Here is a 20,929-nt window from a genome sequence, read left to right on the forward strand (position 1 = left end):
ACAGCAATTTCTTTGATAGGTGATCCCAAATCCAACAGCACCATATCCGGTTACCTGACGGCTTGGAATGCACCCCATATCGACGGTTCAGAGTGGAAACACTTCACCCATCAAATCTATATTTTGAAGGCGAGCAGCCCCAGTGCCGGGTCGGGCACATGACAATGTAAGGAGCCATTTGGCTATGTTTTAAAATTTGTTTTAATAAAAATAGTATTACACTATGGATGTTTCTTGCTCTTTCCTATATACCGCTTGAGTCTGTGAAGAGGGAGATTTTGTCCTATGTACCCATGTCAGAATTCATGTGAATAGGCACAAACCTGTACAGGCGTAGTTTGACATACTTTTTAATTAAAGTGGTCAAATGGATCTGGTAAGCAGATTGCATTTTCAATCACGATTGGGTGTCGCTGTGTTGAGTTTTCTGGTGGAGGTATATGCAATCTTTCTGGAATCATCTCTGTCACATCTTGCAAGATTTTTTGTGCTGGTGGATTTGGGATCACCTATCAAAGAAATTGCTGTGCTATATTGATGGGACTTTTTGAATAGAATATTATAATTAATTTTTGTATCAATTGTTTATAGTCACTTGATCACTAGTGGTATTAGATACAGTTACCGTTTCACACTTTTTTTATATGTATAAATATTGTGTATTTCTCTTCCTATGGTCACTAGATAGGATTTGCACAGATACATTTAATATTATATTAATTAATTAGAGTGCCCCAAAAAATCACTATCAATACATTACTGAGGAGTTTTATACTCCCCTTATATAGGGTGCAGCTTTTTTTGTTATATTATTGTATTTACATGTTTTGTATGGTACAGAGTTTTTGCAATTGATAATCATTTTTTGTAATATTTGTTAAATAAAAACTTTGCATATACTTTTTATAATTGGTGTCTATAAAGTCCGTTCTTGTTGTCCCTCAATTTAAAATTACTATTCAGGACGTGGCACTGTTTTATTTTTTGGATTCCCACAGTGCCATCCTGAATTGAAGTTTTGAAAAACTTGTTGATCTCCATCAAGAATGGCAATGGCCAATCCTTCTGGTCTCAATGGTCACCTTGATTACAACATCTGTCCTGCACAGTGGGTCCGTAATGATGGCACGATAACACCCAATGTTTCACGGGGAAGCCACCCTTCATGTTTCACAAGCCTATCTTTAGCTTTTTCCCCTATTTTAGAAGTACCCAGTTGGGTTCTTCTCCCTGGAGTTGTTAATACCAATTAATGCATTTCTATACCTATCCTCTAGCATGCTTGCTATTACATAACCCTTCGTATACCTGAACAGCCTTATAGAACTTTCCATAACATACTATACACTACAGAACTTTTGGGTCATTATCTAAGTTTTATGTTAAAATGTTAAAGTGTATCCTATGCCTAAGATTGGATACCATTTCTTGGGATGTTACTCTTTGAAATCTATGTTTTGGCTTATCTGTAGCAAAATTGTATAGATGATAGATGGTGCACTTTGCAAAGTGCAGTTGCACTCTGCAAAGGCAGTTGCTTCAGAGCTTAGTAAATAAGCAGAAGCTCTGTTGACTTCCATCATCCAATCATGTGCATGTAAAAATGCATTTTTTTAAATATTTTCCTTGCATGTGATTGGGTATGCTTTGCAAAGTGAAGCTTTACCTCATTTACTAAGCTCTGAAGCAACTGCACTTGCAGAGTGCAACTGCACTTTGCAAAGTGCACAGTCTATTTGCCTTTAGTAAATCAACCCCTATACTAATGGCACAAATAATGCATTAATATTAAAAGAGCTTCACTAATTTGTGTCTTTTTTTTATCTGTCTTGAGTTCAACTTTAAAAGATGAGTGTGGGTTTTTAGAAAATAAAAAAAACATTCATGCTCAGCTAGGTGGATGCAGCATCAGTCCAATACTTATCTGTCCTCCGCTACCTCTACACCAAGAACTTAGTGATAAAAGACTGGTTATCACTTGGTTCTCAGTCTTCAGTGAGCAAGAAGAAGAACTGCGCTAGCCACAAAATACCCAATATGATTAGGGTATATGAAAGTACCAGACCCACACTGTGGGTCTTAGTATCTAGTGTCTCAAAAGACCACCTCCAAAGTGTGGTATAAACCACGGATGTTTTGAACCTGCTTTTAAAGTCTTTTATGTAAGTGTTTACGTTCGCTTTTAAGAATTAAAGTCATTTGGTTTTACACTATCTGGAGCCTATGTTTTCCCTTATGTGACACCACGTCGAGTTGGGAGTGAGTAACAGCCATAACCCCATCGCGTGGAAGATTCGTGACCATCTGAGGAGGAGGCGCTATCCGGATACCCTTTGACTGCTGCTGCTTGTGGTGACCCTCTGTAACGGGGGGTCGCTTGGATCTGGTAAGGAGCTGATTCATTTATTTCGGTGATGGGATAAGCACACCACATCTTTGGAGAAGATTTTCAATTTGTGTATTTGCAATCCAGCCGTTTGGAACTTTTCTTCACTGCCGTACCTCATTTGAAGTTTTGTTTCACTGGTGTTCATTCACTATATGGACATTTATTTTTATTTTATTTTTTCATTTTTTGATATATGACTGTATGGACATTACATAGAGTGTCTCTGAACACAGATTTATTATTTTCTCGATAGGTCATTTATGCTTAATAGCGAATATACATATTTTTTTATATTCTTACCTTTATGGTTTAGGGGTTTATACACAGAGTTTGATACACATATATTGTGTTTGGGGAATTCACATTATTGATACGCATTTACTTTTTTGTTTTTTTGAATTTAATTGCACTTATCCGTATATGGTTTATACCACACTTTGGAGGTGGTCTTTTGAGACACTAGATACTAAGACCCACAGTGTGGGTCTGGTACTTTCATATACCCTAATCATATTGGGTATTTTGTGGCTAGCGCAGTTCTTCTTCTTTCTATTTTTGCTTGGTGTATTTTTGGTATACATTTGAATTGCAGCTTCCGTTCAACACTATTTTTTTCCTGTAGCGCAGTTTTTCCCCTCTTTTTCCTCTTCAGTGAGCAAGAGCAGAGCTCAGTCACCAGCTCTCTGCTCTGCCCCTCCAGTGCTGGATCACTAGGCTGTGGAGGGGGTGGGAGCAGCTGGTTCAGGTTCTCAGTGGCATGCTGAGAGGCTGAGCCAGCTGCTGGTCACGCATCTGAGTAACGTCAGCCGACAGCAGCCTTTAGTCTGCTGTCGGTTAAATATGGGTCACAGGGGTGCATAACAAAGTGCATTCCTATGTCCCAAAAAAGCTTTAGCCCTACTTCTTTAAGGCCTCTCTCCTAATGTTATCATACACCATTGTGGCATGTCACATTTTAAAAACTTGATGAATCAAAAGATTTACCTGTCCTGCAAGCATTTCATACAGCAAGACTCCATAAGACCACCAGTCAACAGATTTTCCATAAGGCTGATATGCGATAATCTGAAAGGAATAAACATAGTAAATAAACGTAGTAATAAAGAAGTTCCCCAAAATATCAAAACAACCACATACATTAATCTTGCCTCACTTTATTGTCCTTTGTTCAGTGAATATTTTCTTTTGAATCTCTAGTGAATATTTACTTGTGAGAGGCTCAAGACCATTCATAACCTACTGGTTTGTGTATGTCGGGACAAAATACAAAATAAAAATGTTGGGGCAAAAAGAAAAATGTAGTACATATCTGCAATACATATACATTTGCTGTTTTTTATCATTTAAGACCCTGCAATTACATTTCTGCACCAGAAATGCACTTTCTTTAACTCTGGTTGTGTGCTGACAACAAACATTTCTTTGGTCTGAATGGTATCAGTCCTACCCACTTTTTTTTGCTAAACTACTGAATCACACTCTTTCTCACATCCACAACATGAGCACTAATTTATGTGTGATTCAGTAGTTTAGCAAAAAAAAGTGGGTAGGACTGATACCATTCAGACCAAATAAATGTTTGTTGTCAGCACACAACCAGAGTTAAAGAAAAAGAACTAGGAGGCCTAATCAGGCTCCTTGAGCTAATACAGGAGTGTGAATAGGATGCAGGACGTCTTTTCATTTCTAGCATAGCCAACTTGCATTTTTTGCATTTATTGTACATATATAACAAAACAATTTCAATGGTGTATTAGAGCTGTACGATTAATCGTTAAAAAATCGTTATCGAGATTCAACCCCCCTCAGGATCTTAATACAGCATTTACCCAATTCATGTTAAACAAGTGCAGAGCCGAGCAGAGCTATCAAAAAAAAAAAAAAAAAAAAACTCAGCCGGCAAATTTTTATCAACAGCGATAAAGAGAAGCAATGGGGTTGATTTACTAAAGGCAAATAGACTGAGCAATTGCTCCAGAGCTTAGGAAATGAGCAGAAGCTTTACTTACTTCAATCATCCAATCATGTGCAAGGAAAAATGCTGTTTTTGTTTATTTTCCTTGCACATGATTGGGTATTCTTTGCAAAGTAAAGATTTACCTCATTTACTAAGCTCTGGAGCAACTACACTTGCAGAGTGCACAATATATCTCTCGGTTCTTTTAGATCAAAGGAATAAACTTCCATCTGTAAATTAAGTCAGTTTAAACACTTAAAGATTAAACCTTTTTTAACGCTGGTTGCTTACAAGTTAAAATCAGTACTTTTTTGCTAGAAAATTACTTAGAACCCCTAAACCCCTAAACATTATATATATATATATCTATCTATCTATCTATCTATCTATCTATCTATCTATCTATCTATCTATATATATATATATATATATATAAGAAGGCCAGTATGGTGGCCTGAATTTATGGGAGGAGCCCGGGGGGTATTTAACCAGCCCACTCGCCTGTGGTCTTTGTCGGTTTCCTGTGCGCAATACCACGTCACTAGGCCGACAGCTCGTGTTGATTACCAGTCGGATAGACGTCTCTCTTCTAGAAAGTCTCGTGGTTTTCGTGTCCCGTCCGTTTTTGTACAACGTCGCCGGCTCGACTGCCGCAGGTAGGGGTCTCGATTGACCTTCCTTTCTATTTTGAGTGTTGTTAGAACCTGAAATATCGAATCGGTCATTATGATACCGGGTTGTTATCACTTAAACGCACCATGTTTGCAACGCCCTTCATTTCACGGGCGTCGTTCGGTAGATGTTGCTTGTAAATGCACTGTTTAGTAGCTTGATATATAGTCTTGTTAAACGTGTGCCACAGTCAAATCGTTGCCAGTCGTATCTCACGGCACAACGACTCATACCTCTGCCATAGCTGGCTCACGTAGGTCATTTCTTCATTTCACTCTGTTCTGTCACTTGCTGCGCTCCGATTCGAATCCAGTCGCATCCGTTAAATGCGCCGATTCGTTCCGGTGTGCCCCTAGTTGCTCGGCCTCATTTCGGTACATGCTCCAGAGCCCGCTCGTTCCTAACTGTCCGGGTCTCTGTCATGGGAATCATTTCACGTCACCTACTACATTCGAATCGATACCAGTCGCGTTTTCAAAAATCGCACAGGTTCGATCGACGAGTCCCAGTTGTCTTGGCCTCATTTCGGTACATGCTCCAGAGCCCGTTCGTTACCAATCAACCCGGGTCTCTGTCATGGGAGTCATTTCACGTCACCTATTACGTTCGAGTCGATGCCAGTCGCTTTGTCAAAACGCACAGGTTCGATCAACGTGTCCCAGTTACGTTGGCCTCATTTCAGTACATGCGCTAGAGCCCGTTCGTTGACGGTCGCAGGTTGCGTCCTCTCCGAGTCGTAGCTCTATCATGGGAAACATTTCATCCTCACCTAGTACGCTCAGTTCGAATCCGGTCGCATCCCCATGCATCGATTCGTCCGGACGGCCCCAGGTTTTTGTTGGGTTTTTCTCGGCCTCATTTCAGTGCATGCTCCAGAGACCGGTTCGGTTCCAGTCTCAGTTTGTGGCCGGCCGTTCCAGGCCTCTGTCATGACAGAAGTTATTCAGTTCATTTCACTGTCACGTTCCGCGCTCCGGTTCGAATCCAGTCGCACGGTCACATGCACCGATTCGTGCCGGTTCGCCCCAGGTTATTTCCCACATTTCAGTACGTGCTCCAGAGTCCGTTCTGTTGTCAGTCACACTTGCGACACGACCAGTTTGTGCCTCTGTCACGGCAATCATGCTTCATATCACGGTCACTTATAGCGCTCCGACTCGAGTCCAGTAGCATCCATGATGCATCGATTCGGTTCGGCGTGCCCCAGAGGGAACAGCCACATTTCATTTGTTTTCTCAACAGGTTGCCTGGTTGTACGGTCTCAGTTACAGCACTTACTTATGCTCCCGCATTGGACACAAGTCGTCCCACTCTTCGTCCTTTACGCAATAAATACCTCGGATTAGGACAAAAAAAAAAAAAAAAAAACGGCTAAAAGGAAAAGACAGGGAAAATGAGGAAAATAGAGGCGTGATAATTAAGAAGTTGTGGCGAAAAATATCTACTCACCGGTGCACTTCGGTTGTGTTAGCCAGCCGCTTACATCGCTCTTCAGTTTACTTGTTAGGCTCCTCAACAATTGTCATCTGTTGTTTCTCTCTCCAGGTCAGTCAAGTTTAGTAGGTCCACCCTGCACCAGCTTGAACGTTATCTCCCAGGTAAAAAAAAAAAGAGGGGTAGGAGTGGAAAAGGCGACAGCAAACCGGACTGGTACACATATATATGTACGCAAAGGCACGCGACAATATATATATATGAATACACGTTCGCTCCCGCCTTAGTGCCCAGCAACAGGTGGGTTCGTTTGGAAAATAGAGAAACAGTCTTGACTTATGTCGTCCTCTATAGGTTCCGGTCGTCCATCTGTCTTCCCCAAAGAGATAGGACATCACTCCTAGGGCACGATTCACCAGGAGCCATGTCCCAACTCGGCAGCGAAGACCTTACTGCCCCCTTGTCACCTCGCCCGCCTTCAGTGAGCGACAGCGTACAATCCTTCAGGGGCTGGACTATCCCCAGGCTGACAGCGGAGCTGAGACGCAGGGGCATTCCCTTCCCAGCCACGGCTAGGAAGGCAGAGCTTTTCAGGCTCCTCTCTACCCCGCCAGCTACCGCCGGGCCTAGTACCCCGCTTCAGGCTACTCTCCAGTCCATATCAACGGCTATAGGCCAGCTGCATGCTATGGTGTCGTCCCTATCCAGTTCGGTCACGGATGTCCAAACCAGAGTGACCCTCCTAGAAACGCTCCCAGCTACAGCCACCCCTGTTCCGGCCTCAGTCCCGTCTCCACTGCCGACAGGTATCGTAGGAACATGTCCCGTGGTCTGTCCAGCACATCTGGTGCCGGCCAGCATAAGGAAGGACATCTTGGACGGCAAGGATGTCAACCTTGCCTCCCTGCTTATTTCAGTACACGACCTGGCAGAGAACAAGGCTTACACCTGGGGGGATGTATCTGTAGTCCTCAAAGCTAAGGACCCCAGGCTAAATCGTAAACTTTCCATCCCAGAGTTTACCCTAGCCTTTGGGATGCTGAGAGACGTCGTTTGCTCAGCTTCCCCTGCCAGGAGGGAAGAACTGGATTTGTACCTCCACACGGTGGTGGACCTAGGGTACAAGTACGGAGGCTTTGCCTTTTACGATTACCATCGTTCCTTCTCAGCTAAGGCAGCCGCTAAACTGGCACAGTTCCAGTCACCCACAGACTGGAGCCTTATGGATACTGAACTATTCTGCCGGCATTTTGCCGGCCTTCGTTCACCCCTGTGTGCCATCTGCCAGTCCTCCACCCATACCGCTCCCTGGTGCGCCAACATACCGGTTAGTCGCCCGATAGAGTTCCCCTCCACCTCTGCTGCAGCCCTAGGCCCATCAGGCCCTGCACCAAAGAATCAAGTGGACAAGTTTGGACGTACGGTCCGAACCGTAGGGGGTGTGGCCATCTGCAATAACTACAACTATGGTTCTTGCAATTTCAGCCAGTGCCGCCTACTGCACATCTGTGTTGTATGTCACAGAGCGCACCCCAGAAATTTGTGCGAGGTCAAAGCGCACAAAGGCTCATGACTGAGCCGTATAGACGTCCTATGCTTGGGCTTCTACCTCACTACGCACCCCACTCCTTCACTAGCCACCTTCCTCATCGGTGGCTTCACGACAGGTTTTCACACCGGCCTCATCTCCCTACCCCACCAAACCCACGAGTGCAGAAACCTCCGCTCAGCAGCCTCTGACGAACAGGCCATTGACCTACTGCTGCAAAACGAGGTGGAACGAGGCTTCTTCATAGGGCCCTTCATACAGCCCCCCTTCAATATGTGGAGAGTTAGCCCTATTGGGCTTGTCAAGGGCAAATTTTCAAATAAAAATCGTTTGGTGTACGACCTGTCTGCGCCTCGTTCTTCCCACATTCCCAGCTTAAACTCCTTGATTCCTTCCGAAGAGTTCTCCTTAAAATACACCTCTGTGGACATGGCAATTCAGGCCATCCTTAAAGTAGGCACAGGTGCGTGGCTGGCCAAAGCTGACATATCCGATGCCTTTAAACTGTTGCCTATCCACCCGTCCCTCTGGTGCTGGCACGGGATTAAGTGGAAGGATCAATATTACTTCGCCACTAAGTTGACGTTTGGCTCCAAAAGCAGCCCGTGGCTGTTCGACACATTCGCTCAGTCTCTCGAGTGGATTCTCCTGCACAAGGTCGGTTGTCAGCAAGTTATCCACTACCTAGATGACTTCTTGTTGATTGAACAGCCGGGCGCACCTCCTAGGAATCTCGACAAATTAAGGACCGTCTTTGGGAACCTCAATGTTCCCGTCGCTGAACATAAGGTGGACGGGCCCGCACATTCAGTCACCTTCCTCGGAGTCAAGCTGTTGGGCATGCTCAACTATGCCATGCGCATTATTCCACAAGGTCGCTCCTTTGTCTCACGCCTGTTGGTCTACCTTTCTCAGGCACAAGACCCGGATCAAATCCTCTGCCTAGATACCGCAGCCTTAGCAGACCTGTCAATGTGGGACGAGTTCCTGTCCACCTGGAATGGTATCTCTCTCTTCATCCCGTGCATCTCACCGCTCTCACCACAGGTAGTCACAGATGCCGCGGCCTCTACAGGGTTTGCGGCAATTTTTGGCCACCATTGGTTCCCCCGGACCCTGGCCTTCTCAAATACTTAGGATCCCGGGGTTTAGTCAATCCTCATCACTTTTCGAGCTCTACCCCATGGTAGCAGCCGCCCAGCTCTGGGGTCCTACCTGGTCAGGACAAACGGTAGGTTTCACCACCGATAATCAGGCCACAGCCGAAATTGTCAACAAAGGCAGGTCTAAATCTCCCTCCGTGATGTCCTTCCTACGCAGGCTGGTGCAGCTATCTCTACAGCACCAGTTTAATGTTGTCTGCATGTTTATTCCAGGAAAATATAACCTTGCAGCTGACGGTCTGTCCCGCTTTAATTTCCGGTCCTTCTTTCAGCAGGTTCCCAGTGCAGATACGGTGTCAGCTCCTATCCCGCATTGGTCTCAGTTGACCCTGGACTAGAGCCGCATCTACATGGAGCCACTCAGCTCATCAACCGTTCACTATCGGACAATACTCTGAAAGCCTACCGGGTAGCCTGGAAGGCCTTCAATACATTTCTGGTTGCCTCCACAGTAGGCACCCCCACAGATGCTAGGCACATACTAGCCTTCAACTCGTACTGCCACAACCAACTGGCCTTGTCATTCAACACCATCCGCTTATACTTAGCTGGCGTACAGCACTTCCTCTCACTTCAGGATCCTACCAAACCCTCTATCTTTTCGTCCCACGCAGTCCGAGCCATCCTACGCGGCATCCAGAAGCAACAGCCGCCAGTAAAAGTCAAACGGCTCCCCATCACCAGTTCCATCTTCAGGGACATGTCCACCATACTCACCAGCTACCCCTTTGGTGTTCTCCCCAGCCTGGTCATACAGGCAGCCATTTACCTGGCCTACTATGGCTTCCTTCGGCCCAGTAAGTTCACTCATAACAGCCCACACAGCCCAGTCCTTCGCAGACGTCATCTGCTCCGTCACCAGGACCACTTCATCCTCCACCTCTCGGTAACCAAGACCCAGCAAACAGGCACCGGCGTAGATATCCACCTCTACAAAACCAACAACGCCTGGTGCCCGGTCGCGGTGCTTACACAGTTACTCTCTCGGCTACCCGAGCTCCCGGACTCTAGCCCTCTTTTGCCCTTCCCGGTCAAACCGTTAACGAACTGCCAGTTCATTAAACATGTTAGGATTCTCCTCCGCAACTTGCTCCTCAATCCCGGTGAGTATTCCGGCCACTCCTTCCGCATCGGAGCAGCTTCATCCGCATCCCGACATGGGGTCCCGGACCACGTCATCAAAAGATTGGGCAGGTGGAAATCGGCCTGCTTCACTCGGTACATCCCTAACCCACAGGTAGAGATGTCTCGAGCATTCACTCAACTTGCTCAATAAAGGTTAAGCTGGAAACAATAAAACTCTCTTATCCCTACCTAAGTGTTTTGCCCCCTTATTTTGGTATACCGTCCATTAGACCAGGGCACACTTTCAGGTCCATTTCATATAGGGTATCTCATGATAAGTTTGTATTGTTCGGCTACGTATCGGTCATAGGGCTTCAGCCATAAGTAAGAAGGCCAGTATGGTGGCCTGAATTTATGGGAGGAGCCCGGGGGGTATTTAACCAGCCCACTCACCTGTGGTCTTTGTCGGTTTCCTGTGCGCAATACCCACCCTCCCATCCCCTTTTTTAGGGCATTTATCAAAACATTTCTCTTCAAACACATTCATTTCTAATTACTGGGTATGCCCCCTTATTTTGGTATACCGTCCATTAGACCAGGGCACACTTTCAGGTCCATTTCATATAGGGTATCTCATGATAAGTTTGTATTGTTCGGATACGTATCGGTCATAGGGCTTCAGCCATAAATATATATATTATATATATATATATATATATATATATATATATATATATATATTTATATATATATAGATATAGATAGATAGATAGATAGCTGGATAGATAGATATACACACACCATTATTCATCCCACTTCAAATCACAGCAAATAATTGGATTTAGTTAAAATTATTGTTTAAATTACAAAGGTCCTCATGTTACAGGTTCATGTGAGTATGGTGAAGAAAAGGTGCATTACCTCTGGAGCGATGTAGTCTGGAGTTCCACAGAAGGTGCGAGTAGTAGATCCACTAAAAATGTTCTCTTTACACATTCCAAAGTCAGTGATTTTAATGTGTCCCTCAGCATCCAACATAACATTATCCAGCTTCAGGTCCCTGTGTACAGAAAGTCAATATCAGCGAGAGGAGAACAGTGAGCTAGTATACTACAACTATACTGTTCTAACAGAACACAGAAGAGCAGTGTGTCATGGATCTCCACAAAAACACATAGCAACCAGGTATGAGCTTGATGTTCGGGTCGAACAAAAGTTTGTCTTGAACATCTGGTATTTGTCCATGCGCCAAACAGCGAACATTGTGAGCGCCGTTGAACACCCTATAACAGTGATGGCGAACCTTGGCACCCCAGATGTTTTGGAACTACATTTCCCATGATGCTCATGCACTCTGCAGTGTAGATGAGTATCCTGGGAAATGTAGTTCCAAAACATCTGGAGTGCCAAGGTTCGCCATCACTGCCCTATAATGTACTGCGAGGTCGCAGTGCATTGCTGTATGATGACTGGCCAAAGCATGAACCTGACCTGCATGCTTTGGCCAATCACAGCGTGCTCTGCTGAGAGAGCCATAATTGGCCAAAGGCAGGGTGCCTTTGGCCAATCATGGCTCAGGGGGACTAAGTCCACGCCCCACAATATATAAGGCTGCTTACAGAGCAGCCATGTGTAGTGTTGTTGGTGAGAACAGAGAGATAGCTTGAGTTAGATTAAGCTGCTATATACTCTGCATTTAACATAGACTATATATTCATTGTTTACTCTATACTCAGTCAGTGCAGGCAGTGTATTAATATATATATGTATATATATATATATATATATATATATATATATATATATATATATATATACTCTTCTGGTGGTGTACACAATATACAATACAGTGCAGCCATTGTAAAGGTTCTAATACAGTGCAGGCGGCGTACACAGTATCTAATACAGTTTGTACAGTTTCTACTACACTCCTGGAGGTGCACTGTCCGCTCACAATTTGAGGAGGTCACAAGGATGGTGAACAGCGACAATGAATGCATCAGTGACACTGTCCCTCTAGTCTGACTGCTGGAGCTCACACTTTGTGGAGTCATGGACAGGGAACTTGAGGCAGAACAGAGGGAGGAAGAGGAGGACTTCCTTTCCTCTCAAGGCCCCCTTTATCCAGATAGCCTTCCTGTGGGCGCTCCAAACACACAGGAAGAAGAGGAGGAGGATTGTGTCAGCATGGATGTAGAAGATAACACTCAGCAGCAGTCTTCAAGGGATTGTTTTCAGTCCCCAGAAACCAAAGGCGTTGTACTTGGCTGGGAGGAGGTAGTTACAGATAATGTGAACCTTAGTGACCCAGAGGACTCAGAATCGAATGCCTCTGCAAACTTACGCTGCATGGCCTCCCTGATTCTACAACACCTGTGAAAGGGCCATAGGATGGCTGGCAACCCTTCTTGATCCACGTTACAGGGTTAAGGTTTCAGAACTCATCCTTCCTTCACAGAGGGAACAGAAGATGAAACATCTTCAGGAGGCCTTGAAGAAAGGTTTGTGCAACGTATTTCCAGACCCTGGGAGGTTACCATTTCATGGTGCTGGACAACGTGTTGTTGAAGCTTCGTTCAGTCAGAGGAAGGGCGGTGGAGAAGGTGGCCGGCTGATGTCTTTAAGCAATTTTTCAGTCCTCAGTGCCAAACTCTGATCGGTTCAAGCAACCATCACCAGCGAATGCATTATATGGTGCAGGAATATCTAGGAGCAAGAGCAGACTTGGAGACCATTCCAACAGAGCATCCACTAGGTTACTGGATCTTGAGGATGGACCACTGGCCAAAATGTGCTTAATATGCAATTAAGCTACTGACCTGTCCTGCATCCAGTGTGCTTTCTGAACACACATTCAGTGCTGCTGGAGGGTTTGTTGCTCACATTCATAAAAATCAATCATTCTTGGGTCAGCAGTAGGGATGAGCCGAACACCCCCCGGTTCGGTTCGCACCAGAACTTGCGAACGACCCCCGTGTTCGGTACGAACGTTAGAACCCCATTGAAGTCTATGGGACTCGAACGTTCGAATTGGAAAGTGCTAATTTTAACGGCTAATATGCAAGATAGTGTCCTAAAAAGGGTTTGGCGACCTGCCTCCTGCCTCAGGGGACATGGGTCACTGCAAAAAAAAGTTTTAAAAACTACCGTTTTGGTGGGAGCACTGATTTTAATGACGATTAAAGTGAAAAAAAAAAAAGTGAAATATTCCTTTAAATATGGTGCCTGGTGGGTGTCTGTAGTATGCCTGTGAAGTGCCACGTGTTTCCCGTGTTTAGAACAGTCCCTGCACAAAATGACATTAAGCGGAAATAACACCATTTAAAACTGCTTGCGGTTTTAATGTTATATCTGGTTCCTGCAATATGGTTGAAAATCATTCAGAAAAATGGCATGGGTAGCCCTCCCTGCCCATTACCAGTCTATTTGGGTCTTGTACGCATATTAAGGGGAACCCTGTACCCATATTAAAAAAAGGAAATGCGTGTGGCCCCCAGGCCCTATATACTCAGAACAGCAGTATACAGGCGGTGCAAACAAGACTGGGACTGTGTAGGTTTGTTGTGTTAAGTTGAATCTGTTTGTAATTTTCAACTGGTACATTTTTAAAGTGTAGCTCCAGTCAAAAAAAATATTTTTAAGCTTTTTGGAAAACATAGGGAAGGGTTATCACCCCTGTATAATTTGTTTTGTCGTCCATCTTTTTTCATCTCACTTGCTGTTGTCTCCTTCCGTTTGCAAGTAGGAGATGTTTGTAAATTGGATGTTTGAAAGTAGGGGCCTGCCCTATATGCTCTGCAGAAATGGCGGAACAAGGTGTTGGTTTTGCAACAACATTGTAAGCCCTCAAAGTGACTCTTGCTGGGCGCTGGAGCGCCCTGCTGTGAACGATTATATCAAGAATTGTAATTACATGCCATTGTTGAACAGTGGTAGAAAAATTGACCTTTGGTGGTTGTGGTGCTGGTGCCACAACACTATAAGTCCTCACAGTTACTCTGGGTGGGCACAGGAACGGGCCCTCCTGTGAAATATTATATCAAGAATTGTAATTACATGTCCCTGTTAAACAGGGGCAGAAAAATTGGGCCTTAGGCACTGGTGCCATCACACTGCAACCTCTGCCATACACTCTAGTTTTATTGCAGGAATTAGCCCTGCTGCAACGCATTGCATCAAAAATTGTACTTAAACGCCCCTGTTAAACAGGGGCAGAAAAATTGGGCCTTAGGCACTGGTGCCATCACACTGCAACCTCTGCCATACACTCTAGTTTTTTTGCAGGAATTAGCCCTGCTGCAAAGCATTGCATCAAAAATTGTACTTAAACGCCCCTGTTAAACAGGGGCAGAAAAATTGGGCCTTAGGCACTGGTGCCATCACACTGCAACCTCTGCCATACACTCTAGTTTTATTGCAGGAATTAGCCCTGCTGCAAAGCATTGCATCAAAAATTGTACTTAAACGCCCCTGTTAAACAGGGGCAGAAAAATTGGGCCTTAGGCACTGGTGCCATCACACTGCAACCTCTGCCATACACTCTAGTTTTTTTGCAGGAATTAGCCCTGCTGCAAAGCATTGCATCAAAAATTGTACTTAAACGCCCCTGTTAAACAGGGGCAGAAAAATTGGGCCTTAGGCACTGGTGCCATCACACTGCAACCTCTGCCATACACTCTAGTATTTTTGCAGGAATTAGCCCTGCTGCAAAGCATTGCATCAAAAATTGTACTTAAACGCCCCTGTTTAACAGGGGCAGAAAAATTGGGCCTTAGGCACTGGTGCCATCACACTGCAACCTCTGCCATATACTCTAGTTTTATTGCAGGAATTAGCCCTGCTGCAAAGCATTGCATCAAAAATTGTACTTAAACGCCCCTGTTAAACAGGGGCAGAAAAATTGGGCTGCTGGCATCACCCAGAACCAAAAATGTTCTTCCAACATATCAGCGGAGGAGGAAGAGGATAGACAATCAACATAACAGGACAGTCACTCAGCATCAGCATAGGCAGTCTTGAAGGGATGTGGTATTTCAAAAAAAATTATTCGGTTACATCAGCTTCAGGTGCTTGGTAGCTGTGGGTGATCCAAGACTGATTCATCTTGATGAAGGTCAGTCGATCAACTGATTCGGTGGACAGGCGCACCCTGTGATCGGTAACGAAGCCACCAGCAGCACTGAAGGTGCGTTCCGAAAGAACGCTGGATGCAGGACAGGCCAGTAGCTCAATTGCATACTGTGCAAGCTCTGGCCAGTGATCCATCCTCAAGACCCAGTAAGCCAGAGGATTTTCAGTGGGAAAGGTGTCCAAGTCTGACCTTGCCCCTAGGTATTCCTGCACCATGTAAATTAGACGCTGGCGATGGGTGCTGGAACCAATCATACCTTGGGGCTGCGGACTAAAAAATTGTCTGAAAGCATCAGTCAGACGGCCACCTTCTCCACCGCTCCTTCTGACTGATGCCTCAGCAACACGTTGTCCAGGACCAGGAGTTTGTGACCTCCCAGTCTCTGGGAACGCGTTGCACAGAGCTTTCTGCAAGGCCTCCCGGAGATGTCTCATCCTCTGCTCCCTCTGCGATGGCAAGATAAGGTCGGCAACCTTACCCTTGTACCGTGGATCAAGGAGAGTGGCCAGCCAGTAATGGTCCCTCTCCTTGATCCGAAGAATACGAGGATCCTTCCGCAGGCTTTGCAGGATCAGGGAGGCCATGCAGCGTAGGTTAGCTGAGGCATTCGGTCCGGAGTCCTCTGGGTCACTAAGGACAACATGATCCGCAGCTACCTCCTCCCAGCCACGTACAAGTCCACGTGTTTCTTGGGACTGTAAATCATCCCTATAAGACTGCTGCTGCTGATGCTGAGTGCCAGCCTCCACCTCCATGCTGACACAATCATCCTCCTCCTTCTCTTCCTCCTCCTCACCCTCTTCCTGTGTGATGGGTGGCACAGCAGGAACACTGTCTGGATAAAGGGGGCCTTGAGAGGCAAGGAAGTCCTCCTCTTCCTGCCTCTGTTCTGCCTCAAGTGCCCTGTCCATTATTCCACGCAGCGTATGCTCCAAGAGGTGGACAAGAGGTATAGTGTCACTGATGCATGCACTGTCACTGCTCACCATCCTTGTGGCCTCCTCAAACGGTGACAGGACAGTGCATGCATCCCTGATCATGCCCCACTGGCGTGGTGAGAAAAAACCAAGCTCTCCTGACCCTGTCCTGGTGCCGTAGTCGCACAGGTACTCATTGATGGCCCTCTGCTGCGTGTGCAGCCGCTGCAGCATGGCCAATGTTGAGTTCCATCTGGTGGGCATGTCACATATAAGGCGGTTCTTGGGCAGGTTCAACTCCTTTTGGAGCTCAGCCAGCCGAGCACAGGCATTAAATGATCGGCGGAAATGCACACAGACTCTCCTGGCCTGTTTCAGGACATCCTGTAAGCCGGGGTACCTGCCCAAGAACCGCTGCACCACCAGGTTAAGGACGTGAGCTACACAGGGCACATGGGTCAGTTGTCCCTGTCGGAGGGCGGAGAGGAGGTTGGTGCCATTGTCGCAAACCACCATTCCTGGCTTAAGCTGGCGTGGTGTCAACCACCTCTCGGCCTGCCCCTGCAGAGCTGACAAAACATCCGCCCCAGTGTGGCTCCTGTCCCCCAAACAAACCAGCGCAAGCACGGCATGGCATCGTTTTGCCTGCATACTTGCGTAGCCCCTGCAACGCCTACGGAGCACCGCTGGTTCTGAGGACAGAGCACTGGAAGAGGCCATGGAGGAAGAAGAAGAGGAGGGGGTGGAGGAGAGAGGTGTGTCACAACCAATAGTAGCATTTTGGAGGCGTGGTGGCGGAACAACCTCCAATACTACTGCACCTTGTCCTGCATCCTTCCCAGCAGCCAGAAGAGTGACCCAATGGGCCGTGAAAGACAGGTAACGTCCCTGTCCATGCCTGCTGGACCATGAGTCAGCGGTAATATGCACCTTACCACTGACCGCCCTGTCCAGCGAGGCAAGGACATTGCCTTCCACATGCCGGTAGAGAGCCGGAATTGCCTTCCGTGAGAAAAAGTGGCGTTTGGGGACCTGCCATTGAGGAACCGCACATTGTACAAACTCACGGAAGGGGGCCGAGTCTACCAACTGAAAAGGCAGCAGTTGAAGTGCTAGCAATTTAGCCAAGCTAGCATTCAACCGCTGGGCATGTGGATGGCTGGGAGTAAATTTCTTCCGCCGGTCCAGCAGCTGGGGCAGGGACATTTGTCTGCTATAATCGGACGTGGATGTACCACTAGCAGAGTTCCCGGAAGCACTTGGCTGTGACACACCTAATTCTACACCTTCATTCCTCTCAGAGCAGGTTTCAGAGAGGACTGAAGGTCTAGTGGGGTTGGAGATGTCAGCTGATGAGGAGCAAGGAGAGGTCCGCTTTGTTCTTTGGTGTGGGTCTTTGAGGTATGCTTGCCAACGAGCTGCATGGCAGGTCAACATATGTCTGGTCAAGCATGTGGTGCCCAAGCGGCTGATGTTTTGGCCACGTGAGATACGCTTGAGACATATGTTGCAAATAGCAGCGGTGCGATCTGATGCACTCGTCTCAAAAAAGGCCCACACCAAAGAACTTTTAGAATAACGCGCAGAGGAAGCGCTCTGCGCAGAGGAAGCGCTCTGCGCAGGCGGAGCTCTGCGGTGTGATTCAGTCGGTGTGCTGCCCCTAAGCTGGCCCCCGGAGGGCATCCTGCCTCGTTGGACATGTGCCTCCTCCTCCTCCTCCTCCTCCTCCCTCCTTCCAGGCACCCACGTGGAGTCAGTGCCCTCATCATCCCCTCCCTCTTCATCGCTGTAGCAAACCTGGCAGTATGCTGCAGCTTGTGGAACATGACTGCCAGATTGCTGTCCTTCTTGAGCATCCCCTCTCTCTGTGCTCACGCTACTGCCTTCCTCTAGCTGAGTGTCATCATCAGAGCCCACCAAACACTGGGCATCCTCCTGGAGCATGTACCCAACACTGTGCTCAAAGAGTTCAGGAGACTCCTCAGGAGGACGTGGTGGGTCTAGGGAAGGAGTCACTGATGATGACATTGAGAGGAGGGACGACGATGTGTTGGCAGCTGCTTTTCTACTACCCTGAGACTGGGTGAGAGAGGATGAGGAGGATGAAGAGGGCTTGGTCATCCACTCTACCAAGTCGTTGGCATGTTGCGGTTCAACATGTCCAGCTGCAGAAAAGAAGGACAAGCATGTCCCATGGCCACGTGCTGATGACAATGCACCGCGTCCACGACCAGCACTGTTGTCTCTAGACACAGAGCCTGCTTGCCCTCTTTTATCGGCTCGCGCCTGTCTGCCTCTCCTTGCTGGCCTTCCAGACATGGTAATGGCCTGAAGGGAGTTGGGTAAAACAGTAGTTGGGTAGTTTATATTGTGCTGGAGGCACACAACACCCACTAACTCCTGCAGATGCCTTTTTTATAGAACAGCAGAGTTAAAGGGGTATATACAGATGTATACTGTGCTGTGCTGGAAGCACACACAACTTCCAATAACTCCAGCAGATGTCAATCGGGCCCAAATAGAGAACAGCTATGTAGGTGGATAATAGCGGTATGTACTGGGTACAGAGCAGGCACACAGCACGCACTATCTCCTGAGTGACACTACTGACTGCAAGCTCTATTGTTAAAGATGGACCACTAGCTATATAGGTGAGGTGAATATCACGGTGTATACTGCGGTCAGGGCACGCAGACAATAACAAGAAAACAGCAGAGTTAAAGGGGTATATACAGATGTATACTGTGCTGTGCTGGAAGCACACACAACTTCCAATAACTCCAGCAGATGTCAATCGGGCCCAAATAGAGAACAGCTATGTAGGTGGATAATAGCGGTATGTACTGGGTACAGAGCAGGCACACAGCACGCACTATCTCCTGTGTGACACTACTGACTGCAAGCTCTATTGTTAAAGATGGACCACTAGCTATATAGGTGAGGTGAATATCACGGTGTATACTGCGGTCAGGGCACGCAGACAATAACAAGAAAACAGCAGAGTTAAAGGGGTATATACAGATGTATACTGTGCTGTGCTGGAAGCACACACAACTTCCAATAACTCCAGCAGATGTCAATCGGGCCCAAATAGAGAACAGCTATGTAGGTGGATAATAGCGGTATGTACTGGGTACAGAGCAGGCACACAGCACGCACTATCTCCTGAGTGACACTACTGACTGCAAGCTCTATTGTTAAAGATGGACCACTAGCTATATAGGTGAGGTGAATATCACGGTGTATACTGCGGTCAGGGCACGCAGACAATAACAAGAAAACAGCAGAGTTAAAGGGGTATATACAGATGTATACTGTGCTGTGCTGGAAGCACACACAACTTCCAATAACTCCAGCAGATGCCAATCGGGCCCAAATAGAGAACAGCTATGTAGGTGGATAATAGCGGTATGTACTGGGTACAGAGCAGGCACACAGCACGCACTATCTCCTGAGTGACACTACTGACTGCAAGCTCTATTGTTAAAGATGGACCACTAGCTATATAGGTGAGGTGAATGTCACGGTGTATACTGCGGTCAGGGCACGCAGATAATAACCAGAAAACAGCAGAGTTAAAGGGGTATATACAGATGTATACTGTGCTGTGCTGGAGGCACACACAACTTCCAATAACTCCAGCAAATGACAATCGGGCTCAAATAGAGAACAGCTATGTAGGTGTATATAGTGGTATGTACTGGGTACAGAGCACGCAGACAGCACGCACTAACACTACTGACTGCAAGCTCTATTATTAAAGCTAGATCACTAGCTATATAGGTGAGGTGAATATAGTGGTGTATACTGCGGTCAGGGCACAGACAGTAACCACTACACAAGAGCAAAATAGTAAATCAGCCAAAAACGATTGGTGTGTAACTGTGTTGAAGGTACACAGAACACCCACTGCTTCAGATGCTAACAAACACTACACGAGGCCGCCTGAAAGGCGGCTTTATATAGTGTGGGGCGTGCACTACACAGTCTGAGCTATGATTGGCCACAGGCAGGATGTCTGTGGCCAACCATTGCTCTCCTCGCTACTGGCGCTGCGATTGGCCAAGCATGCGGGGTCACAGTGCATGCTTGGCCAATCGTGAGACAGCAATGCATTGCGCCATCGCAGTGCATTGTGGGCCACACGAATTTTGCCGCGAACGGCCCAAACGTTCGGAATTCGGCGAACGCACGAACGACCGATGTTCGAGTCGAACATGCGTTCGACTCGAACACGAAGCTCATCCCTAGTCAGCAGCTGTCAAGCACCTGATGTTGATGAAACTGATTGAATTTTCTATAGATCTGGAATCCCTTGAAGACTGCCTATGCTGATTATACTATTCCTCCTCAATCTTGATGATGCTAGCTTTCAACAATGTTTTTGGTTTAGGGCATCACCACCTCCACCCAAGACCCAATTTTTCTGTCCCTGGTTAACAAGGGCACGTAATTACAATTTTTTATCTAATATTTCACAGCAGGGCCCGTTCCTGCACCCAACAAGAGCATCTGTGAGGGGTTACAGTGTTGTGGCACCACCACCCCCCAAGGCCCATTTTTTCTGCCCGTTTAACAGGGGCATGTAATTAAAAATTTTTATATAATATTTCAATGCAGGGCCCGTTCCTGCACCCAACAAGAGTAATTGT

General features: G+C 46.6%; 1 protein-coding gene across 1 annotated transcript in view; it reads right to left on the reverse strand.

Annotated features, from left to right (window-relative positions):
- Window positions 1–20,929, reverse strand: part of PRKCG (protein kinase C gamma) — a 610,652-nt gene that overhangs the window by 47,241 nt on the left and 542,482 nt on the right. The window contains exons 14-15 of the mRNA XM_077457420.1: window positions 11,151–11,289; window positions 3,374–3,454 (exon numbers count right to left, since the gene is read on the reverse strand). Coding sequence (XP_077313546.1) covers window positions 3,374–3,454; window positions 11,151–11,289 — 220 coding nt within the window. The remainder of the gene's footprint in view (window positions 1–3,373; window positions 3,455–11,150; window positions 11,290–20,929) is intronic.

Source organism: Lithobates pipiens, unplaced genomic scaffold (genome assembly GCF_037356315.1).
Source record: "Lithobates pipiens isolate NorthernLeopardFrog02 unplaced genomic scaffold, aLitPip1_a1.2 Scaffold_27, whole genome shotgun sequence".
Lineage (NCBI taxonomy): Eukaryota > Metazoa > Chordata > Amphibia > Anura > Ranidae > Lithobates > Lithobates pipiens.